General features: G+C 56.1%; 2 protein-coding genes across 2 annotated transcripts; both read right to left on the bottom strand.

Annotated features, from left to right (window-relative positions):
• Window positions 1-1,464: 1,464 nt before the first annotated feature.
• Window positions 1,465-10,950, bottom strand: LOC113147596 (AF4/FMR2 family member 4-like; the record flags this gene model as incomplete). The annotated part of the gene is made up of 4 exons (XM_026338659.1): window positions 1,465-1,556; window positions 5,948-6,359; window positions 6,561-6,662; window positions 10,327-10,950. Coding segments are annotated over 4 exons (1,230 nt in total), but the record flags the coding sequence as incomplete, so codon positions are not given.
• Window positions 10,951-13,735: 2,785 nt separating this feature from the next.
• Window positions 13,736-19,581, bottom strand: LOC34622344 (AF4/FMR2 family member 4; the record flags this gene model as incomplete). Its single annotated transcript, XM_026338660.1, has 6 exons — window positions 19,344-19,581; window positions 19,013-19,282; window positions 18,775-18,884; window positions 14,564-14,626; window positions 13,954-13,986; window positions 13,736-13,744 (listed from the first exon to the last, which is right to left on the bottom strand). Coding segments are annotated over exons 1-6 (723 nt in total), but the record flags the coding sequence as incomplete, so codon positions are not given.
• Between the last annotated feature and the right edge of the window lie 2,683 nt (window positions 19,582-22,264).

Consider the following 22,264-nt stretch of genomic DNA (forward strand, 5'->3'; position numbering starts at 1 on the left):
TGCTGCTGCTGCTCCTTGCGACGGTCCGCTAGCTGCAGCTGCTCGCTTCGCTGCAGCGCAGCCTTGGCTGTAGCAGCCTGCTGTTGCACTTGCTGCAGCTGCTCTTGCAGCTGCTCCGTTCGAGTCTCTCGCTCCCGCTGCTGCTGATGATAAAGACTACGCCGCAGCTGATCCTCGTCTGTCAGACTCTCCAGCTTCCTTTCGAGTTCTCCCTTCTCCTGCAGCGCTTGTCTCGTCTTTTGCTGCTGGAGTTGCAGATCCTGCTCAGCTTGCTGCAGACGTTGCAGGAGCTGCTCCACTTCCTGCAGCCGCTGCTGCTGCTGCTGCTCGACATCCTTGGTCCTCGTTCTCGCCTGCTGCAGCAGCAGCTCCAGCTCTCTGCTGCGCTGCTGCTGCTGCTGCTGCTCCTCGTACACCGCATCCAGGTCGCTCTGTAAGCGCTGCTGCTCTTCTGTCAGACGCAACACAAGCTGCTGCTCCGAGGCTACTGCCTCCTGCTGCAAACGCATCGCAGTCTCGTGCTCCTGCTGCAGCAACTGCAGCTGCTGCTGTGTTTCCGCTGCATCAGCACGCGCCTTCTGTACCTCACCGGTTGCTGCTTGTAGCTCGCGAGTCAGAGAAGCGCAACGGGCAGTCCATCTCCCTCTCGAGTCTTCGAGAGACTTCTCAGAGACGTCCACCTCCTCCAGCTGCTGCTGCAGCTGCTGCAGCAGCCGTTGCTGCTGCAGTTCGCGCCGCTGAGTCGCATGCAGCGCTTCGACTGCAGCGGCAAGCTCCTCCTTGGTCCTTGCATGCTGCTGCTGCATTAGGCGAAGCTGCTGCAGCTCCTGCTGCTGTTGCTCCTGCTGCACCTGCTGCTTCAGGAGCAGCTTCTGCTGGTGCTGCTCCCTTTCCGCTGCTTGACGCTGATCTGTTGCCAGCTTCTCGCTAAGCTGCTTGACTTGCGCCTCCGCTGCAACAACCTCCTGGTGCGTCTGCAAGAGTTCCTTCTGCAGCTGCTCGATCCGCTGCTGCTGCTGCTGCTGCTGCTGCTGCTGCTGCTGCTCAGTGCGCCTAGCCTGCTGAAGGACTTGTTCTAACTCGGAAACTTCTGCCTTCAGCGCAGTCTCCGACTGCTGCGCTTCTCGCAGCAGTCGCTGCTGCTGCTCCAGCTGCTGCTGCACTCGTGCAACGACCCTTTGCTGCTGCTCTAGCTCCTCGCCTGCGCTTCGTCTCGCCTGTCTCTGCATGCTCTGCTGCTCCTGCTGCTGCTTCTGCAGCTGCTCCAGCGCTTCGCGGTGCTTCTGCTCCTCCTGCGTCTTCTGCTGCAGCTGCAGCTGGAGCTGCAAACACTGCTGCTGCAGCTCCAGTGTTGCTTCCCGCTGTTCTTGCAGCAAGTTGCCATGCTGCTGCAGCTGCTGCTTCAGCACACTGCTGCTGTCACTGCTGCGTTGCTCCGCGGCAGCAAGCTCTGCTTCCAGAAGCTCACAACGAGCACTGGCTGCCCTTGCATCCCTCTCCAGCTGCTGCGTGAGCTGTTTGGTCTGTTGCAGCTCCTGCTGCTGTGTCTCTGCATCCTTCTGCAATGCCTCATAGCGACTCCGCAGCGCCTGATAGTCCGTATCCGCTATTTCCTTCGCCGCTTGATGCTGCCGCACGAGGAATTCCGCCTGCTGCACTTGCTGCTGCAGCTGCTCCTGCTGCAGCTGCTGCTGCAACACTGCCCCCAACAGCTCTTCCTTCTGCTGCTCTGCTGCAGCAATCGACCCTTGCTGCTGATAGTATTGCGCCTCTATCTCGCGCAGCCGCAAACGCAACGAGTCCGCCTCCTCCCTGAGCTGCTGAACAAGTTGCTGCTGTAACTCATCCTGCTGCTTCCTCTGCGTGTGCCTAGACTGGTGCAGCAGCTGCTGCTGCACTGCAGCGTCTTGCTGCTGTTGCAGCTGCTGCCGCAGTTCGCTGCTTTCCTGCCAAGCTCGCTGGAGCTGCTGCTCTGTAGCCTCAAGCTGCATGCGGTAGTCGTTGCACCGCTGCTGCACGAGCGCAACACCAAGCTGCTGCTGCTGCTGATTTTGCTGGCGCTGCAGCAGCTGCAGCACAGATCCTCGCTGCAGTTCGCTTGCACGCAGCTGCTGCTGAAGCTGCCGCAGCGACTCCCGTAGCACCAAGACTTCCTGCTGAAGCGCTGCTCTGTGGCTTGCACCAAGGAGGTGCTCATCTCGTGTTGTAGCCTTGCTCAGCTGCTTCTGCAGCTCCGTGCAAGTCTGCTGCAGCTGCTGCAGCTGCTGCTCCTGCTCCTTCTGCTGCGCGAACGTAGCATCGCATGTTGCAATCAGCCGCTCCTCATTTACCGCCATGGCTTCCTGCTGCTGTGCAGACACCCGAAGCTGCTCTCGCAGCTGCAGCAGCTCGCGCTGCTGCTGCAGCAAGTTCTCCATCTGCTTCTTTTTTGCCTCATTCGACTGCTGCAGCAGCTCCTGCAGCGTTTCCAGTTGCTTTTGCTGCTGCTTTTGTTGCATTCGAGAAACAGGCGCACTCTCCTCGGATGTCTGATGCTGCTGCTGCTGCAGCGCTGCCTCCCTCTGCTGCAGCACAGCCACCGTGTCATTAGCCCGTGCCAGAGAATGCTCTGTTGCCTGAAGCGCTGTCTTCAGAGATGCTATTTGCTGCTTGTCTTGCTGCTGCTTCAGCTGCGCTTCGTGCTCGAGCTGCTGCTGCTTCAACTGAGCCTCAGCAGCAGCAACTGCCTGTTGCTGCTGAGCAACCTCTCTTGCCGCCTCTGCTGCTTCGACGCGCTGCTCCAGCATGTGCTGATCCAGCTGCGCAGCCTTGGCCTTTTGTTGCAACACCTGCATGCGGCGCGTGGCTTCTTCCGCCTTTTCCTTGTACTGCAACAGCATCTGCTGGTGCTGCTGCTGCTGCTCTTGCAGCTCCTGCTGCGCAGCCGCAGCAGCCTGCTGATGCAGCGCCGCCTCCTGCTGCAGCACACGACATCTGCCCTCCACGCGCTGCATCTGCTGCTGCAGCGCAAGTCTTTCTGCCTCTCCGTTGGTCTCAAGGCTCCGCAACAGTGCCTCCAGTTGCTGCCGCTGCTGCTGCTCCTGCTGCAGCATGAGCCGTGCTTGCTGATCTCTGACGGCTGCTGCAGCAAGCGCCTCCTGCTGCTCTTGCACAGCCTGCTGCTGCTGCTGCTGCCGTCTCCGCACAGCGAGCAACTGCTCGCGCATCCCTTGCGCGTCTGCTGTCTCTACAGCCTTTTCGTGCTCGACTCGTCTCAGCTGCCTCCTTAAATCCGATGCTTCCGTCTGTGCCTGCTGCAGGAGCAAACTCTGCTGCTGCTGCTGCTCCGTAAGAGTGCTGCTCTTCAAGAGTTGGAACTGCTGTTGTTGCTGCTGCCGCAGATACGCGACTTCCTTGTCGGCCTGTTGCAGCTGCTGCTGCAGCAGCAGCAGCTGCTGCTGCTGCTCTCTACTCCGCCGCTGCAGCACCGATTCGACTGCAGGAAGCTGCTGCGCCGAAAAAGTGCTTTCACTTGCGTCCAGCAGCGGCTGCTGCTGCTGGGGAGGCTGCTGCATCCGCGACTCCTGCAGGAGCACCTGCTGCTGCTGCAAGAGCACCTGCTGCTGCTGCTCCATCCGTTGCAGGAGCTCTCTTACAGTGTCGGATATCACAGCAAGGTCGTTCTGGAAGGCTGCTTGCTGAGAAAACGGGAAGGTAGAACTCTGCGGCTGCTTCAGCTGCGACTGCTGCAGCTGCGACTGCTGCAGCTGCGACTGCTGCAGCTGCAACTGCAGCTCTCGGGTGTAGGCGTCGAATTGAGCTGATATCTGCTGGAGCTGCTGTACATCCTGCTGCTGCAAATCCAGCTGCTGCTGAAGACGTTGTGCCTTTTGCTGCGCTCTCCGCGTCTGAGCCTCCTGCTGATGCAGCTGCGTTAGTGCCTCATTAAGCTTTGCTGCATCTTCCTGCTGCTGCTGCTGCAGCTGCTGCTGGTGCTGCAGCAGCTTGGTGTTGCCTTGATGGGCTGCTTGTAGCATCGCTCTCAACTCTTCTACCTCTGCCTGCATGGATGCGAGGGATGCAACGTACTCCGGCTGTTGCTGCAGCGGCTGGAGCTGGTCCTGTTGTTGTTGCTGCTGCTGCTGCAGCCGCTGCTGCTGCTGCAACACCAGCTGCTGCTGCTGCTGATGGAAAGAAGACAAGACGCTGTATTTAGACTCCATTGCGGCAAGCCGTGCAGTCGTTCGCGCTGCCTCCTGCTGCTGCTGAAGCAGCTGTTGCTGTGCCATTTCTGCTGCTGCAGCGAATTGAGCAGCACGGGCAGTCTCCGCTGCAAGGCGTTCTTGCAGATCTGCTACCTCCTCGGCAGCTGCTGCTGCTTGCTGCTGCTGCAGCAGCAGCTGCTGCTGCGTAACAACCTCCGCCTCCAGCTGCACTCGACTAACCGCTAGTTCCTCACTGAGCTGCTGCCGTTCGAGCTGCTCACGCTGCAGGAGCACCTGCTGTTGTTGCTGCTGCTGCTGCAGCTGCTGCTGCAGATCCGAGACTTGTTGACGCTTAGCCGCCAACTGCTGCTCAGCAGACTCCGCGCGGCTATTCCAATAGGCAAGCTCGCGCTGGTGTTGCTGCTGCTGCACCTGCTGCATGCGCAGCTGGTGCTCCACCTCTCTGAGCTGCCGCTGCTGCTGCAAAAACTTTTGCTGCTGCTCCTCTTCGAACATCTGAGACTGCTGCAGCAGGGCACCTGTGGACCCTTTTCTCTGCACTTCCAGCAACTCCACTTCTTGCTTTAAATTATCGTTTGCTGCAGTTGCAAGCTGCAGCTGCTGCTGCAGCTCCTGCTGTGTCGCTTCCCACTCACTCTTCTGCTGCTGCCATTGCTGCTGCTGGCGCTTCTCAAGCTCTTGCTGCTGCGCATCCTTATACTCCAGCTGCCGCTTCAAGTGCTGCTGCTGCTGTTGCTGCTGCCTCAACTGCTCCTCTAGTCTGCCTACATGAGCTTGCAGCTGCTCTTTTGCCGCCTCTAAGGCGTCCCTCTGTCGACTCACCCTTGCAAGTTGGGGATCTGCTGCAGCAGTCGCAACTTGCTGCAATCTGTGCATTTGCTGCTTTGTTTCTGTTGCACCTGTGAGCTGCTGGCGGCTTTCCTCCTTTGCCTTATGCTGCTCCTCCAGACGGTTCTGCAGACTGTCGCACTGCTTCCTAAGATCTTGAATCTGACCATCCTTGTCTTTAACGGCCTCCTGCGCCATCCGCAGCTCTACTTCCAGCTGTTGTTGCTGCTGCTGCTGCTGCTTATCCATCTCCTCCAGCAGAAGCTGCTGAGACGCTCTGTATTGCTCTTGCTGCTCTTCCCTTGCCACTGCTGCTGCGTCTGCCGCTTGCATCTGCTGCTGCAGCGAAGCGATTTGCCGCTCTTGAAGCCTGAGCTGCCGATTCAGGGCTCGTTTATCCTGCTCCAACCGATCTTTCTCCGCCCTTAGCTGCTGCTGCTGCTGGTGCTGTTGGGAATGCCACTGCTGCTGCTGCTGCTGCAGCAGCTTGCGCTGCTGTGCAGCCTCCTGCAATTCCGGCAGCTGCTGCAGCTGCTCTTCAAGCTGCTTGTTTTGCTGCTGCAGCGTGTTTACCGCTGCTTCAGCTGCAGACAGCTGCGCACTCAGCCTATCCTGAGCCAGTGCAGCTTCTTGCAGTTGTTGCAGCAATTCATCCTTGGCGACTGCAAGCGTGCGAGCTTCTGTCTGCTGCTGCTGCAGCTGCTGTCGCACCTGCTGCAGCTGGATGTACAGCTCATCTCTCCGCTGCTCCGCTGCTGCCGCTGACTTGCGGTGCAACTCAACTTCTTGAGCCATGGACTGCTGCTCATGCTGCTGCTGCTGCTCCGCAAGTTGCATCTGCTGCTCGAGCTCGCTGGCGTGTTGCTGCAGCTGGTCAGCTTTCTGCAGTTCTTTCTGATAGGCTTCCTGTAAGCGCTGTAGTTCAGCTGTCTGCGTTGCAGCTGATGCAGCAGCCTCTTCGGCTTGCCTAGCGAGCTCACTGACGTGCTGCTGTTGCTGCTGCAGGCTTTGCCGCAGTTCTTGCTGCTTACTCGCATGCTCCTGCTGCTGCTCCTGCTGCTGCTGCTGCAGCTGCGCGCATTGGTGTTGCAGTTCCTCCAATGTCTGCTGCTGCTGCTGCTGTAGTTGCTGCGCATGACGCTGCTCCGCCTCTGCCTCTGCCTTCTGCTTTTGCAGTTCCTTAGTTGCTGCTGTTTTCTGCTGGTGAAGCTGCTGCTGCAGCGTACAGCACTCTTCATGCCTCGAGGTTGCTAGCTGCCTCTGCCTGTCGAGCTGCTGTTGCAGGTGCTGGAGCCGCTGCTGCTGCTGCTGCTGCTGCTGCTGCTGCTGTCGCTCCGCATTCTCCATGCGAAGCCTAAAGGACTCAACCTGAGAATCTGCTGCAGATCGCTGTTTCTGCATCTCTGTGAGCATTTGCTGCAGCTCCTGCATCTGTTGCCGCTGGAGGCTTCGCTCTTCCTTGAGTGTGTCAAGCTGCTGCTGCGTTGCAGCAAGATCAGCCTCTAATGCTGCGATTGTTGCTGCTGCTTCTTGTTGCTGCTGCTGCTGCTCCTCCGCTTGGTGCTGCAGCTGCTGCTGCAACTGCTGCCGCAACTGCTGCATCTGCTGTATATCCGCCCCTGCACGCGTCTGCGCATTGAGAAGTCGCTGTATTTCATTGCTCTGCTCTTTCGCCGTGGCTGCAACTTGCTGCAGTCGTTCCTCAAGCAGAAGCCGCTGCTTCTCGGCTTCTCCCCTTTGCTGCATGACCTCTTCTGCATGCTGCTCTTTCAAACGCTGTAGCTGCTGTCGTGCATCTGCTTCTGCCTCAGAAACGCGTCGAAACTCACTGTGACTCTCCAGCAACAGCTGCTGCTGCTGCTGCTCTCTGTCTTCAGCCTGCTTTTGCAGCCTTGCGGCAACTTGCTGCTGCTCCTCCATGTGCAGCTGCTGCATCTTTATTTGCTGTCGCTGCCGTTCCACCTGCTCCTTGTGCGCTTGAAGCTGCTGCTGCAGCTCTTCTGCCTTTTGCGCAAACTCGCGCAGCTGTGTCTGAAGCTGCTGCTGCTGATGCTTCTGCTCTTGAAGCTGCTCTTGCTGCTCCTCAACCACCTGCTGTTTCTGCTGCAGTTGTTGCTGCAGTTGCTGCTGCAGTTGCTGCTGCATTTCCTGCGCCTGGCGCTGCTGCCTTCCGACTAGCTGCTCTGTTTGCTTGTGCTGCTCTGCTTGCTGCTTTTGAAATTGCTCCTGCTGCTCCTCCAACCGCTGCAGCAACAAGACCTCTTGCTGCTGATGCTCTTCGAGCAGCGTGGTTTGCTGCGCTGCTAGGGTTTGTTGCTGTTTCAGCTCGGCAGCAAGCTGCTCTTGCCGCTGCTTCTGCTTTTCTGCGTCTGCAGCTTGGCTTTGAAGTGCCGCAGCAGCCTCCTCAAGCTGTTTCTGCAGCTGCTCGTTCTCTCGCTGAAGCTGCAGGAGCTGCTGTTGCTCCTTGCTGCTGCGCTGTCGCGTCTCAGCTAGAGACTTGCTCAGCTCTTCATGCTGCTGCTGCAATTTTTCGATGCGTTGCTGCTGCTCTTCCAACTGCTCCCGAGCTTCTTGTTGTTGCTGCTGCAGCAGCGTCTCATGCTTCTGCTGCTGTGTCTGAGTAATGCGCTCATGTTCCTCTGCTTCTTGATGCATTTGCTGCTGCTGCTGCTCCGCGCGCTGCCTCAGCTGCTCCGCTATTTGTTGCTGCTGCTTCTGCTGCTCTTGCGCCGTTGCTGCTGCCTGTAAGGCAGCGTCGAGTTGCATGCGCAGCTCAAGGTTGTTTTGCTTGAGCTCGGTGTACTGCCGTTCCGCCTCGGCTGTTAATAGGTGATAACTGTCTTCTGCCTCGTGTAATTGGGCTGCCAGCTCGCTGTTTCTCGTTTCCATCAGCAGCAGCTCCTGATCCAAGTGCTGCTTCGCCTGCTTCAGCTGCTGCAAATCATCTTCCAAGAACGTGCGCTCCTGCTTCTGAGCCGCAAGTTGCTGCTGCAGCTGTGCTTCACGTTCTTTCTGACGCGTTTCGCGTTCCTTTGCGTGCAGCTTCTGCTGCTCCAGAAGCTGCAGATGCTCCTCTTGCAGCCTTTGTACTTCCTTCTGCAACGCAGTACGAGTCTCTGCTTCTGCTTGCTGCGCATGCTGCAGCGACTGTTGCAGCAGCTCCTGCTGCTCGGCATGCCGCCTCTGCGTCTCTGCACCCTCCGCAGCGGCTTGCTGCTGCAGCTGCTGCAGCTGCTGCAGGACTGTAGCCTGCTGCTGCTGTTGCTGCTGCTGCAGCAGTTGCTGCTGCTGCAGCTGCTCCCTCAGGCTTGCAGCCTCCGCAGACAGCTCCGCCTTCCACTCTCCCTCCGCCGCGTTTCGCTTCATCAACTCCCCTACCCTGCTGCGCTCCTGCTCCAGCAGCAGCTGCAGCTGCTGCTTCTCAAGCGTGACCGCTGCGAATTGCTGCTGCAGCTGCTGCTTCTCTTGCTGCTCCGTGTGCAGCAACGCGATCTTCTGCTGCAGCCGCTGCGCCGCTGCGCCCGTCTCACGTCTCGCATGCTGCTCCTGCAGCTGCTGCAGCTCCTGCAGCCGCATCTCCGTGGCAGCAAGACGCTCCGCTATCTCCGTTGCCTCAGCTTGGCTCGTACGAAGCTCTCCCTGTACAGCGATCAGCTGCTGCTCATGTGTCTGCCTCAGAAGCTCCTGAGCGCTGCTGCTCCGCTGCTGCCGCGCCTCCAGCTGCTGCTGCAGCAGTCGCTTCTCCTCCTCCGCATGGCTAGCTCGACGCACCGCATGCACCAGCTCTGTGGACTGCCTATCATACAGCTGCTGCAGCTGTTGCTGCTGCTGCTGGATCGCGGCAAACTCCTCCTGCAGCTGCTCGTAGAGGCCTTTTACGTGCTGAAGCTCGCGCTCCACCGTGCGGTACCTTCGCTGCTGCTGATATGTTTGCTCATCTTCATCTTCGCTGCTCCCGTCCAGCTGCTCTAAGGCAGCAGGCAACACTGCACTAGTTCTAGGCTGCTGCTGCTGCTGCTCAACGTCTTCACCGTGCTGTTGTTGCTGCAGGTTCCCTGCACTCTGCCGCTGCTCCACAGGCGCAGCATCCAACGACTGGCGGCTCTTGCGTTCTTCATGCCTCGCTTGATGCAGCTGCTCCTGCAGCAACTTCTGCTGCTGCAGAAGCTCGCAGTGCTGCTGTTGCAGATGCTCCAAATCGGCGGCTTGCTGCTGCTGTTGCAGCTGCAAGCTGCTGTGTTGCTGCTGCAGATGGTCAAAACCCGCTGTTTGCTGCTGCAACTGCTCCCTCAGCTGTCTACAAATCTCTTCCACCTGCTTTGCAGACGCGCGCGCCTCTTCAGTATCCTGCTGCTGCTGTTGCAGCCTACGCTGCAGCTGTTTTTTATTTTGCTGGTGCTGCTCCAGAGCGCTGCTAAGATCGGCTGTTCGCTCCTGCAGTTGCTGAATATAAACGTCTTTTTCGGTGAGAGATTGCCGCAATTCCAAGACAGCTTTCTCATGCTGCTTGTTCTGCTCCCGATGCTGCGCTGATGCTGCTGCACTGAGTTGACGCTGCCGCTCGAGTTGCTGCAGCATTCGCTGGTGCTGCTCTCTGTATGCTCTGCTGCGCCTGCTAAATTCGCTCGTTCGAGCCCTCTGCTTGATGTGCAGCTCGTCAATAATCTGCTGCTGCTGCTGCAGTTGCTGCTGCTGCTGCTGCAGTTGTAGCTGCTGCAAGCCAGTAACTTGCCGCATCCGCTTGCTCTGCGAGCTGCTTTCGGATGACTCCCGTGTACTTCCCTGCTGCTGCTGTCTCTGCGTTTCGGTTAGTCTCTCCGTCAAGACACGAAGCTCATGCTGCATGTGCTGCACTTCCTGCTGCAGCTGATGCTCCCCGTCTGCTGCTGCTGCTGCGTTCTCCTCAGCATCTCTTAACTGCACCGAGAGCTCCTCACAATGACTGCGGACTGCCTCTTCTTTTGCCGCCACTATCGTGAGCTGCTCTTGCAACTCTTGAGTCTGTTGAACCAAAGCAGCACGCTCCAGAGCCGCCGCATGCAGCTGCTGCTGCTGCTGCTCAGCTTTTCCCACCAACAACTCCTGCGCCGCACATGTCGCCTCCAACTGCTCAAGCAAAGAACGCGACTCCCGCTGCAACTGCGAATTCTGCTGCTGCAATCGCCGAAAAACAATCAAGCCTTGCCCCGAGGAGCCTTCTTGCTGCTCTTGCTGGTGCAGTAGCTGTTCCTCTTGTTGTTGCAGCTGCTCCTTCTGCTGCTGCAGCTGCTGCTCTTGCTGCTTTCGTTGCTGCTCCTGCTGCTGCAATTGCTGCTCTTGCTGTTTTCGTTGCTGCTCCTGCTGCTGCAATTGCTGCTCTTGCTGCTGCAATTGCTGCTCTTGCTGTTTCCGTTGCTGCTCCTGCTGCTGCAGTTGCTGCTCCTGCTGCTGCAGTTGCTGCTGCTGCTGCTGCAATTGCTGCTCTTGCTGCTGCCGCTGATGCTCCTGTTGTTGCAGCTGATGCTCCTGCTGCTGCCGCTGATGCTCCTGCTGTTGCAGCTGCTGCGCGTCTTGCTGCAGCTGCTGCGCGTCTTGCTGCAGCTGCTGCTCTTGCTGCTGCAATTGCTGCTCTTGCTGCTGCAATTGCTGCTCTTGCTGCTGCCGCTGATGCTCTTGCTGTTGCAGCTGATGTTCTTGTTGTTGCAGCTGCTGCTCTTGCTGCTGCAATTGCTGCTCTTGCTGCTGGCGCTGATGCTCCTGTTGTTGCAGCTGATGCTCCTGTTGTTGCAGCTGATGCTGCTGTTGTTGCAGCTGCTGCTCTTGCTGCTGGCGCTGATGCTCTTGTTGTTGCAGCTGATGCTCTTGTTGTTGCAGCTGATGCTCTTGCTGCTGCAATTGCTGCTCTTGCTGCTGCCGCTGATGCTGCTGTTGTTGCAGCTGATGCTGCTGTTGTTGCAGCTGATGCTCTTGCTGCTGCCGCTGATGCTCTTGCTGTTGCAGCTGCTGCTGCTGTTGTTGCAGCTGATGCTGCTGTTGTTGCAGCTGCTGCTCTTGCTGCTGCAATTGCTGTTCTTGCTGCTGCCGCTGATGCTCTTGCTGTTGCAGCTGCTGCTCTTGCTGCTGCAATTGCTGCTCTCGCTGCTGCAGCTGCTGCTCTTGCTGCTGCAGCTGCTGCTCTTGCTGCTGCAGCTGCTGCTCTTGCTGCTGCAATTGCTGTTCCTGCTGCTGCAGCTGCTGCTCTTGCTGCTGCAACTGCTGCTCTTGCTGTCGGAAGTGACTCTCAATTTGCGTCTGTTGCGGCGCGATTTGCTGAAGCTGGTGATGCCGCTGCTGCAGCTTCTGTTCTTGCTGCTCTTCGTGTATTTGCAGCAGCTCCTGCTTCAAAAGAGGACGCTGTTGCAGCTGTAACTCTTGCCGTTGCTTATGCAGCTCCTGCAGTTGGTGCTGCAGTTCATTATGCTGCCGCTGTAATTCCTCATAGTCTTTCTGTAAAGCCTCATTCTGATGCTCCAATTCTTGCAGTCGCTGCTGCAGAGCTGTTGACTGGAATGGCTGTAGCCATTGCGCTTCTCTTTCCTCTTGCCGCAGATGCTGCTGCTGCTCGTTCTGCTGTAGCGGGATATCTACGGCAGCCTGCTCTTCCTTCTGACGCAGCTTGTTCTCCAGTGCCTGCAGCTGCAAAGCCTGTGCAGCAAGTTGCTGCTGCTGTTGCTGCTGCAACTCTAGTTGCATAGCTTCTGCCTGATTTGCTGCAGCCGCAGCGGCTGCTGAATGCATTTGCTGCTCCATCCCCAAGCTGGCTTCCTGCTGCCTGTGTTTTACATGTATCTGCTGCAGTTCTTCATGCTGCTGCTGCAGTTCTTCATGCTGCTGCTGCAGTTCTTCATGCTGCTGCTGCAGCAGGCTGTACTGGTGCGTTATTTCAGTTAGATGCAGCATAACGGTTTCGCTTTTTGAGAGCAGCACTCCATGCGCTCCTTGCAAGTCCTCTAGCTGCTGCTGCAGCGCTGCCATCTGCTGCTGCTGCAGCGCTGCCATCTGCTGCTGCTGCGAGCAGTCCTCGTGGCTGAGTGTGCATGCAGCAGCAGCACCACTTGTAGGACTGCTGTAGCTGCCCACTTGTTCGTGAGCCAGCTGCTGACTGGCTGCAGCAGTTGCAGCAACCTGCCGCAATGCCTTTATTTCCTCTGCTGCCGTGTGAAGCTCTGCATGCGCCCGCTCAATCTCCTCACGCGCCATATAAGCCTGCGCAGCAACAAGGGGAAACAGCGGCAGCAGAAGCTGCTAGGCGTGAGACGAAACACGTCGCTTTGCAGGAGTAGACTACTGCTGCAGAAGTAGATTACTGCTGCAGAAGTAGAGAATTGCTGCAGAAGTAGAGAATTGCTGCAGGAGTAGACTACTGCTGCAGAAGTAGATTACTGCTGCAGAAGTAGAGAATTGCTGCAGAAGTAGAGAATTGCTGCAGAAGTAGAGAACTGCTGCAGAAGTAGAGAATTGCTGCAGAAGTAGAGAATTGCTGCACAAGTAGAGAATTGCTGCACAAGTAGAGAACTGCTGCAGAAGTAGAGAATTGCTGCACAAGTAGAGAACTGCTGCAGGAGTAAAGTATTGCTGCAGGAAGAAATTGTTGCTTACCTCTGTGGCATGGGGGCCGTTACGTTGGTGCTGCTCGTGCAGCAGCGGCTGCTGCAGCGCTTGTTGCAGCTGCTGCTCTAGAGAGTGGACTTGCTGCTGCAGCAGCGTCTTCTCGACTTCTGTAGCCTTCAGCCGTAATGCGCGTCGGCATGCAATGCGGCGAAAGGCCGTCAGCTGCCTCCGCAGCTCCTGCGGCAGCAGCGGCTCCTCCTTCCTGCACACGCAGCAGCAGCAGCAGCAGCAGCAGCAGCAGCAGTAGCACCCGTATACGAACATGTTGCAGACGATACGGCCTGTGGCTGTGGCTGCTGCTGCTTTTTCTTGCCGTTGGGGGGACGCAACTCACCGAGCTGCCGATACAGCGGATCCTGTGGAGTCTGTAGAAGCGTGGCTCAGGATGCGGCAGCGTCCGTTGCTGCTGCTGCTGTTGCTGCTGCTCCTGCTGCTACCAGAAAGCGACAGCTGCAGCAGCCGCTGCCGGGATGCTGTACGAATGGCAAGTCCTTTTCGCGCTGCGCGTCCATGTGCTGCTGCACTCGATGCTACATGATCTACCCACTGCAGCAACTGCAGCAGCTGTTGCTGCAGCGACTCGTTGCTGCTGCAACAGCGCAGCAGATCTTGCCGTTTGCTGCACACAAGTGCATGCAGAATCCCCACAAGATGCCTTATTGCATCACCCCTTTACAAAGATCTTATGCCTTTGCCAACTGCTGCGCCTCACCTCTACACCCACAGACCCCCACTCTTGCTGGTGGAAGCAGCCTATACGCGCCTTGCTGCTTCTTTCACTACTCAGGCTGCTCCTGCTTCTACTCCTGGTGTCTATACTAAGCCTGCTGTTTTTTCATCCTACTGCTGCTAGTACTGCTGCCGTCGCTTCTACTACTACAACTACTACTACTACTACTACTACTGTTACTGCTGCTTAAATGACTCCTCCTCCTACTACTACTGCTTAAATGACTACTACTACTACCACTACAACTACAGCTACTACTACAATCACTGCTATTACTACTCCTACAACTACTACTCTGCCGCTGCTACTGCTCCTTCTTCAACTGCTTCTGCCACAATTCACGCTGCTGCCGCTCCTCTTGCTGCTGCACAAGTGGCTTGCCTACCTGCGCAGCGCTCCACGCAGGAGGACAGCCTCCTGAGCCGTTCGCAATAGTCGCTGCTCCTCTGATGCCGCCTGCTGCTGCTGCTGTTGCAGCTCTGCAGAGAGCTGGCGAATTTTGCGAGAACTCCGTCTCTGCGCTCGCAGGAGAGGCTGCATTTCTGCAGCACTCTGCTGCACTTGCTGGCGTAGACGCAGCAGTTCCTGTTGCTGCTCTTCATACCCTTCTGTCGCTGCTCGGAGCAGCAACAAGTCGCCTTCGTACGCCGACCCCACCGAACTTGCTGCAGCAGCTGCTCCCTGCTGCTGCTCCCAGCAGCTGCTGCGAAGACGGCAGCGATCTGGTGCCTCGAGGGGGTGAATGGGGAGCTGTTGCAGAGAGGCTGCCGTCCTACAGGAGCCTCCATCCGCACAGCACGTATTCGACGAAGCACGTGAGAGAAAGACATCAACGCTCCTACAGCATTAACTACCCTAGAAGCACCTCCAGAGGCGACGGCCAAATCGGCAGAGGCAGCGGCAAGCCTTACGTGGAGGGAGCTGCAGTAGCAGCCTCTGACTGTTCAGAGGCTTCGCTTGCAGCCTCGAGTTTTGCATCTGCATCAGGATACTGCCTTCTGCGTCTGCTGCTACTACTGCTGCGAGACTCGCACGCAACAAACGCGACAACAAAAAGCCAGCGCTCTCCACCCAGCCACCCCTCCCCCCTCCACTCCCCACGCCGAAGGGGTACACGTCTTGCAGCGTCAGACTTGTCTACGCCAAGCAGAAACTTACGTCTCGTCAGCGCTTGCTGCTGCTGCTGCTGCTGCTGCTGCTGCTGCTGCTGCTGCTGCTGCTGCTGCTGCTGGTTCTGCTGCTGCTGCTGCTGGTTCTGCTGCTGCAGCGTCGTCTGCGTCGCCTCCTGCTGCTGGTTGCTCCTCCTCGCGAGAGTGCTTTGCAGCGGAGGCAGCAGCAAGCCAACTGAGCTGCGATGTCAGCGTTCTGATTTGTGCCTGCAGCCACGCGGATTCACGCATCGCAAGGTTAGAGGGCAGCCTTGCGGCGAACAAGTCTGTCCTTCCGGAAAGTCTCCAGAAAAAGCCTCTCTACAGTTGCTGCTTGTTTTCGCAGTGCCGTGCAGGCGACAGCGACGGCGAGGGGAGTCTCAGTCACGCTGCAACATGCACAGTACCTGTAAAGTCTGAATGTGAGCTTCTCTTTCCCGCAGTTCGTTGCGACTTCCTTGGATTTCTCGCTCTGCCTTGTGAAGCTCAGCACGCAGCAAGCCGGTTTGCTGCTGGAAGAAAGACAGCTCCCCCCGCAACTGCGCACACTGAGGCAGCAGCAGAAGCGACGGCAGCACGCATAGAGGAGAGCCGTGCGAGTGGTAAAGACATGCAGAGGCGTATTGAAACGTAGCAGGAGGCGAGGAATACGGCAGTCCTACGCGCATGTGCAACACCAGCAACAAACAGCAACAGGAGTGGTGGCTTGGGGGTACCTGTTGGCAGGGGGCTGCAGACACCGCTTGGCTAGCCAGAACAACATCGCCAAATGATGGCTGCTGCTGCAGCTGCTGTTGCTGCTGCTGCTGCTGCTGCTGCTGCTGCTGCAGCTGCTGCTGCTGCTGCTGTTGCTGCTGTTGCTGCTGCTGCTTGGACGGAGTGGAGGAGTGGGGAGAGGCCCTAGCCGCTTGTGTAGCCGCAAGGGTTGGAAAAAAAGCATGAGGCAGCGCAGCCTGTGTTAGCTGTGCGTGTGACTGTTGCTGCTGTGAGTGCTGCTCTCCCTTTTTGGAGGCACCAGTGCTGCTGTACCGTCGTTGCGACTCGGATGCATGCCATCTGCACCCAAGTAGAGGGGGGGGCGTGACAGTCCGTCTGATGCGCTGCCTGGGAGTCGCTGCACTATCCGCCGTTGCTGCTCCGGCGTGTGCAGCAGGAGGAGCAGCAGCAGCAGCGGTAGCTGCAGTAGCGGGGAGTAGAGCGCTCAAGTAGCCGCGAGACTCACAAGCAGCGCAGCGGCGTCCACAGAAACAAGGGCGCCCTGGGAATTGCCCGTCTACGACTTTTTGGGAAGCCCTCATTCGCCAGGAGAACACGAGAGAGAGAGAGAGAGAGAGAGACACTGCAATCTGAACGGCAGCAACAGCCACTGTTGCTGTTTGCCGTAGGTAGGACTGCGCACGAAGGGGTACCTATTTGTTCCGGCTGCTCTTTCCTTTAAAGTGTACAGGGGGAGAAAGAGTCAGCCTTTCACGCCGGGGATGCGGCAGCCTGATTGATCGGCGCTGTGCAGTGCTACACTGCGAGGGTGCCCTTGACTTCCAGACAGTTTAACGCCTGCGTATTGTCAACTCTAGAGGGTCATCTCCCTCTCTACCTGCTGAATTGTGAGGGCATTCAGACGACTGCCTGCCCTCAAAACGCCAAGAATCCCTATAATACCCATACGTAGATCCCGAACCCTAAAACGCGAGATGCTTGCCATAGAAACTTGGTGAGCGCTAATGGCCCTTGAAAGGCCACGGCTGCATTTAAAACAGTCGAAAGACGAAAGGAATGATCTATATAATGTGGAGGGAGCCACAGGCCCCAAAGGGCCTCACAGAGTAGGTGGTTGGCGAGGCAGCAGCACGGATCCGTTTCACCACCCCCCAACCATCCCCATGCTAGGACGTTTCTGATGCGTTTCCGATCGGGTACGCTGTATTCATACACGCATCAGACTGATTTCGGACCGCTCTAGCCATTTTAGAGCCCTTCTTGTCGAAAAAGGTCACCAATTGCCGGACGAGACCAACCCGAGACACGAAGGGGGGTCCTTGAGTCAGAAACGCATCGTCTAATGAGGCCTATCAAACGCCTCATTAGATTGCCGATTCCAAGAGGGTTTCAATGATCTTTGTGCTTTTCTCTCTATTAGCGCACGAGATCTTCCAGTTTTCTATGCGTCGGGTTCGTGTGTTTCCTTCCGCGTGCTCCCTTTTGAACCTTCCGGCGGGCAGCAAAGCGTAACTCGTAGATAGCGCAAGCAGCTTTCACCATGGGTATACATGGGGGCGCCGATATATGCGTGTGTATGTGCACGTGTATATATGGGAGCTTGCACCCGCTAATAGACCGCAATCACCAACACTCGCGGTGGACTCGATGACTGAAATCAACCACATGGACTGCCTTTAGAGTACACGCACAAAACGCTGGTTCAAAGCCCTTAGAGCAACTATATCCAACCCTCATCTCTCCCCTCCCACCTGGCGAGTGGGCCTTCATCGGAAACCTTTCGATTTGGAGGCATTGCAAAGCCAGTCCTCTTCTGTGCCTCCCTCCGGTCTACCCATTTACGTCGTGTCTTAGATTCAAACTTATGACTACGCGAATGAGCTACAGAAGGAGTTGAATCACAGGAGGGGAAATGTGTAGGCACAGCGAAGAAAACACACACCCACGTCCTCCATATAGACATACCCCCATGCATGCCCGCCAATCGTACCCTCCTGAACAGGCACGCATGCAGCGCTCGTGCTGAGTGTGCACTTCCAAGCATTTCCCTGTCTTCATAGGGCCATCTGCTACAGCAGTGCATGCCGCTGCTAGAGCAGCCCTAGTCGCGCGAAAGAAGTCACTACTGAAGCAGTCGCGCCTTGAACTCAACCAAGCATTCAAACAGTTCCCGCCAACGCGGCTTCCTTGCATGCGCTACACCTCGAGAGAAACGCAAAGAAGACTTTGGCGTCGAGTAAACCTAAGGCCGCGCTCTGACAAACAGCCAAACAATGTGGAGAATCAATCACTGTCGTGACAGACGAAGAGCCTCGCCGATGCACTCTCCAGTACCCTGCCCAAACCGACTAGCAAGCAAAGACATTCCTCTCGAAACAGTCCAGTCCAGACTACAGCACTTTCAACAGTACCAACTACAGCAGGTAGCTCACTGTTTCCATGCAGTCGGCGCTGTTAAGGAGAGAGCACGCGAGCTGCTTCAGTTCCTCCTTCTCCTCCTGAGCAGACACGCAAAATCACCCACAGCGGCAATCGGGGTAGCGTTGCACTGTATCTTGAGCGCAGTAAGGCAGCTGGAGCTTCGAAGATCCACAGTAGTGTCCAGCCTCCTTTCCCCATGCTCCCAACCAGACAATGAGAAACTCAATTTTGAAACCAGGTACACTTAGCGCATCGCATTTTCTGGCTTCCAACAAGCGCGAAAAGCACTTTTTTGTAGAAGCACGCCAGGCAGCAGATGCAGTAAACGCGTCCAGATGTAGGCCTTTGAAAAACGCAGCACTTACTGCACTGTATGCGCCCTGCCAAACGCGTTGCTCGACGGCGCAGTACCTCCCAAATAACCTGGCAGCACGCAGAGAGAGAGAGAGAAAAAACAATCTTTGCTGGTATTTATTCTGTGTGTTTTCCCTAGTCCTCGTGCGAATACCACTTTACTATGAGCGTCGCCAAGGGCCTGACTTCTGCAACGCTTGCTGTTGCAGCGCACCTCGAGAGTTTGCCGGTGTCTCTCCAGATGCAATCTGGCGCTTTCCAGACGCGTCGTGTGAAGTTAATAGGAGAAGAAGAGGTCCCCTGATTACCCTTGTCTGCCTTCGTTGCGACAGTGAGGACGGGGCAGAGGCCGCAGCGAAGACGCCATCCCCAGAAGCTGCTCCCTGAAGAGGCAGCGGGGGGGTGACGCGAAAGGGTGCCACACGTCGCAAGTGTGTGCGGAGTGCAGTCGACAAGGGCAGAATGGTGCAAGAAATAGATGCGCATGAAGGCTGGAAAAAAACGGGGAAATTACGTTTGCTGCATGCGAAGCCCAACATGGGGGCAGAAGGGAACCTCGGAGCGGCAGGCAACCAGGAGAGTGTCTGGTTCCTCGTGTAGCTGGAGGGAGAATCAGAATACAGGAATGAGGCTGCTCTGAGAGCTTACCATGCTTCTGCATCTCCACATCAGTTTCAAAGCTTTGACTGGGCTGCCCCTCCATCTGATGTAGTGGGGGCTGTTCTTGCTGATGCGTCTTCTCGAAAAAGACTTGAGACGGCCGGGTGCCCGCGCGCATGCATAACTCCAGCAACCAGGCAGGCAATGCTCTGTATGCCGCTTCATTGCTGCTGTCGTACGCCAGCCAGACCCCTGAGCGCAGTCACAATGCGCCGAAACAGCCGGCACACAACTGCATTGGCAAGCACTTCGGAGACAATGGCCCTCTCGAAGGGGTCGCTCACTACCGAATCTGAGTCATCCTGGCCTTTTCAACTTGCCATCGAAAGGTAGAGCGTAAAGAAGAGGTCTGGTAGCTTTCGTCGCACTGGAGCCGCCGATCTCCCAGAACTCTACCAGTCGCATTTCTCCTGAGGGATCTGCGCATCTCAGGGGTACAACGTTCACCCCGCAGGTTCGCCGGTAGCCCAAAAGAGCGGGTAGGGAAGGCGCGCAAGAAGCGAGTTCTTCGGATGGTGGTGCTGAGGAGGCCGCAGCTGCTGCCGAAGAACAGGAGCCGTCCCGTTTCAAAGAGTGCGGCAGTGCAGCACCTGCGTATCGAAACGAACAGTGCCAGAGCAATTAGCGCCCCGTCTTAGGGAGGCTACACTGAGGAACGCGGGTTGAAGGCCATACCCGTGGCAGCGGCGGAGCCTTTGTCTTCGTCTTGCTGCGCGATGCAGGCATGCGCCAGCTCTGCGGCATGTTGTTGCAGCAGCTGCAGCAGCGCTGTCTTGCCTGAAGCCGCATCCCCTACCACGAGGACTCTTAGTGGCTCTTCAGACCCCAAGGAATCATGTGTAGGGTTTTCAAGGGACTTCTGGGGGCCCGAGGGCCCTTGAGAGACCATGGACTACGATACACCCCGCATGAGGCACGCACAAGGAGGGTGGTAAGACGACAGGAGGCAGAAATTGTGCAAAGAATAAGCCAAAGGATGGCAAGAAAGCAAACGGAGAGAAATAAAACTGGCTTTGGCCACTGCTAATTCAATTGGCTGTCTGTTCGGTGTTGCATTGAAAGAGAGAGAGGCATGCCATGAGGAAGATTATACTACGCAGGGTTGCTTCCATATATCAGACAAATACAGAACACATATCAAATTTATCCATTATGAATTCAATCGGAAGCACAAAAATTCTGTCGCCACCTGCTGCATGCAGGAACCGACGGCACCAGTCGGCTGCGGCCTGTGTTTGGAATGCATAGCGAATATGGACGTTTTTTCTTTGAAACGCAAGTATCTTGCAAAAGTACACTCGCTCGCATACAGTCCGTTATTTTTCTAGTTGCTTTCCTCCATATCTCCCTCCGTTAAAGCCGGGCCTGTATGGCCGGGATACGCTCAAATACGCTTCACTGTAGGTCGTTGTGTGCCGTCGACGCCACTGAAAAATCCGCTTAAAGCGCATGTGCAAATCCCCCCCAATGGCATATGCAGATACGGTAAATGCACGCTGGATGAGAACAAAATCTGCAGCTGATTGTCCCGGTCCACTCTGGGACAGACACTTGGATCCACGCTTCATGCAAAAATAATAAAGTAACTGGGTACTTTTGAAGGAGCTCCCCCATTCCCTTTCCGTGACCCCTCAGAGGTCCCGACATGAGGTGGAACTGTCTAAGCTACACATTAACTTTCTACTACACCGGTTTGATTTATCTCGGAAACAGTGAAGAATCGGTTAATTGATTTGTCTATTTGCATTATAGTTGTAGAGTTTTGTTGGCTCTGCATTTTTTTTATATCCAAAGACACATTATGTCCGCATGTGCTCTATGGGCCCTGTGAATGTAGGTGTCAGAGCTTTGAGCTGTAACCTCGCAGTCCGTCTCCCTTGCGTCGGGAACTCTGAGACGCGTGAAAGGGAGGATAGGACAGTTCCTTGAGAAAACACTCAATAAATTTCTCTTGAGTTTGTATTGAGCCTTTAGCTTATTGTCTTCCTGCGAACACCTTCAGTGCAGCTTTAAAATGAAAGCGACGCATCGTTTGATGATGGTTTCCCCCGCTCATCCATTGGCTTTGGATGCAGCGGGTAGTCAGGTTTACCGAAAACAATTGTTTCAATTCCATCAACTCAACAAGTAGGTGGATAGTCCAATTTCATTGGGAAACAGTCCTAGAAAGAGAAGCCTGGCGATGGAAATTGGCAGCAATGCAGCCCGTGTAGCGGTGGCAGAGGTCATCCTGCAAACCGATGGTGACAAGGGGCTCTCCAGCTCGTAGGAGGGCATGGTTTGTTAGTCGAGAGGTGTTTGTGAGTGCGTCGATGAGGTTCTTTCGACCAGAAGGCCGTAAGGATGCACCAGGACTCGACCTTCTCACCAGCCGGTTAGAGATGTACGCCGCTTTGTACCCCCGAGATACAGAGAACCAAGTTTTCCTCGATGCATGTTCGTTGGATGGAAAAGTGCTCCAATGGTGTCTGTATTCATGCAGATGGTCGTTTGCTTGTAAAAGTTATTACGCTACAACCCTTCATAGAAGCTCTGACTTATCGGTTTATGCCGAGAGCAGCGTAACAGCCATCTGAGAAAGAATGGAGAAGGATGAAGCACTCGCATCTTTCAACAGATTGGTTGATCGAAGAAAATGAGGTTCTGCTTCGCAAAAGTCCCAGTGTAGACAAGAAGTGGCTCATCTAAGGTCTACTGGAAGGTTAATGCATAGCGCAATAGCATAGGCTTGTGAGCCAAGGCATGAATGTAGGAAATAAAGAAGAAGCTCAAATTTCAGAGAACGAGGACCTAAGCGATCATAGAGCAAGCCTTGGATGATAGTCCGATATGTAGCCTTCATCCTAATGGGGCCGTGAGTGTGCCGGTGGAAACAAGACACACGGAAGACTTCGCCGGAGAGTTCGTTTGTTGGGTTCCGAGGACTAAGAGCTTCGATGCTGATTGTTTAGAGAAGACGGATGCTCCTTGTTAGATGAGGTTGAGTGTTCTGCAGTTTTGTGGTCTCTAGGCAGTGGCAGCATGACGTCTCATCTAGCGCATCGGTCAATGTGCGTTGCACAACGTGTTCGGGCTAGTGGCCGCAGGTCAAATAGCCACTCAGCAAGTAAACAACCGACAGATGAGGCTTCCGCACATGATGGAATTTGACGCTCCAAGAGCATATTGGTTCAAGTCCTGCGTCGTCGGCTGAATAGAAATCACTTAATCAGGATTCATATCTTATGAAGGTTGGGGCTATCTCAACTCGCCCTAGCGTGCAGTCCATGGTGGATCACGAAGTAACGCCAGAGGAACCTGCATTCCTAAGCAGCCACAGAAAGCCTTCCAACAACGTACCTGCTTCGTTTGAAAGAAATGAAGTTATGTGCTCGCTTAGTGCAACCACAAGCAAAGAACAAAGAACTTGGACAACGGAAGTGAACCCAACAGGAGCAGGGTGCTTGAAGGAGCTGCAACAGGGAAACCGAAAGCCCCCGTGCAGGCTGCCGCGCATTGAAGGGAGTCATACAGGCTAGAGCCGCTGCTGAGGAGCCACCAAAAGTCAACTCTGCCTCAATTTAAGTTCACAG

This window comes from Cyclospora cayetanensis, unplaced genomic scaffold (assembly GCF_002999335.1).
Source record: "Cyclospora cayetanensis isolate NF1_C8 unplaced genomic scaffold, CcayRef3 CcayRef3_contig_29, whole genome shotgun sequence".
Classification (NCBI taxonomy): Eukaryota; Apicomplexa; class Conoidasida; order Eucoccidiorida; family Eimeriidae; genus Cyclospora; species Cyclospora cayetanensis.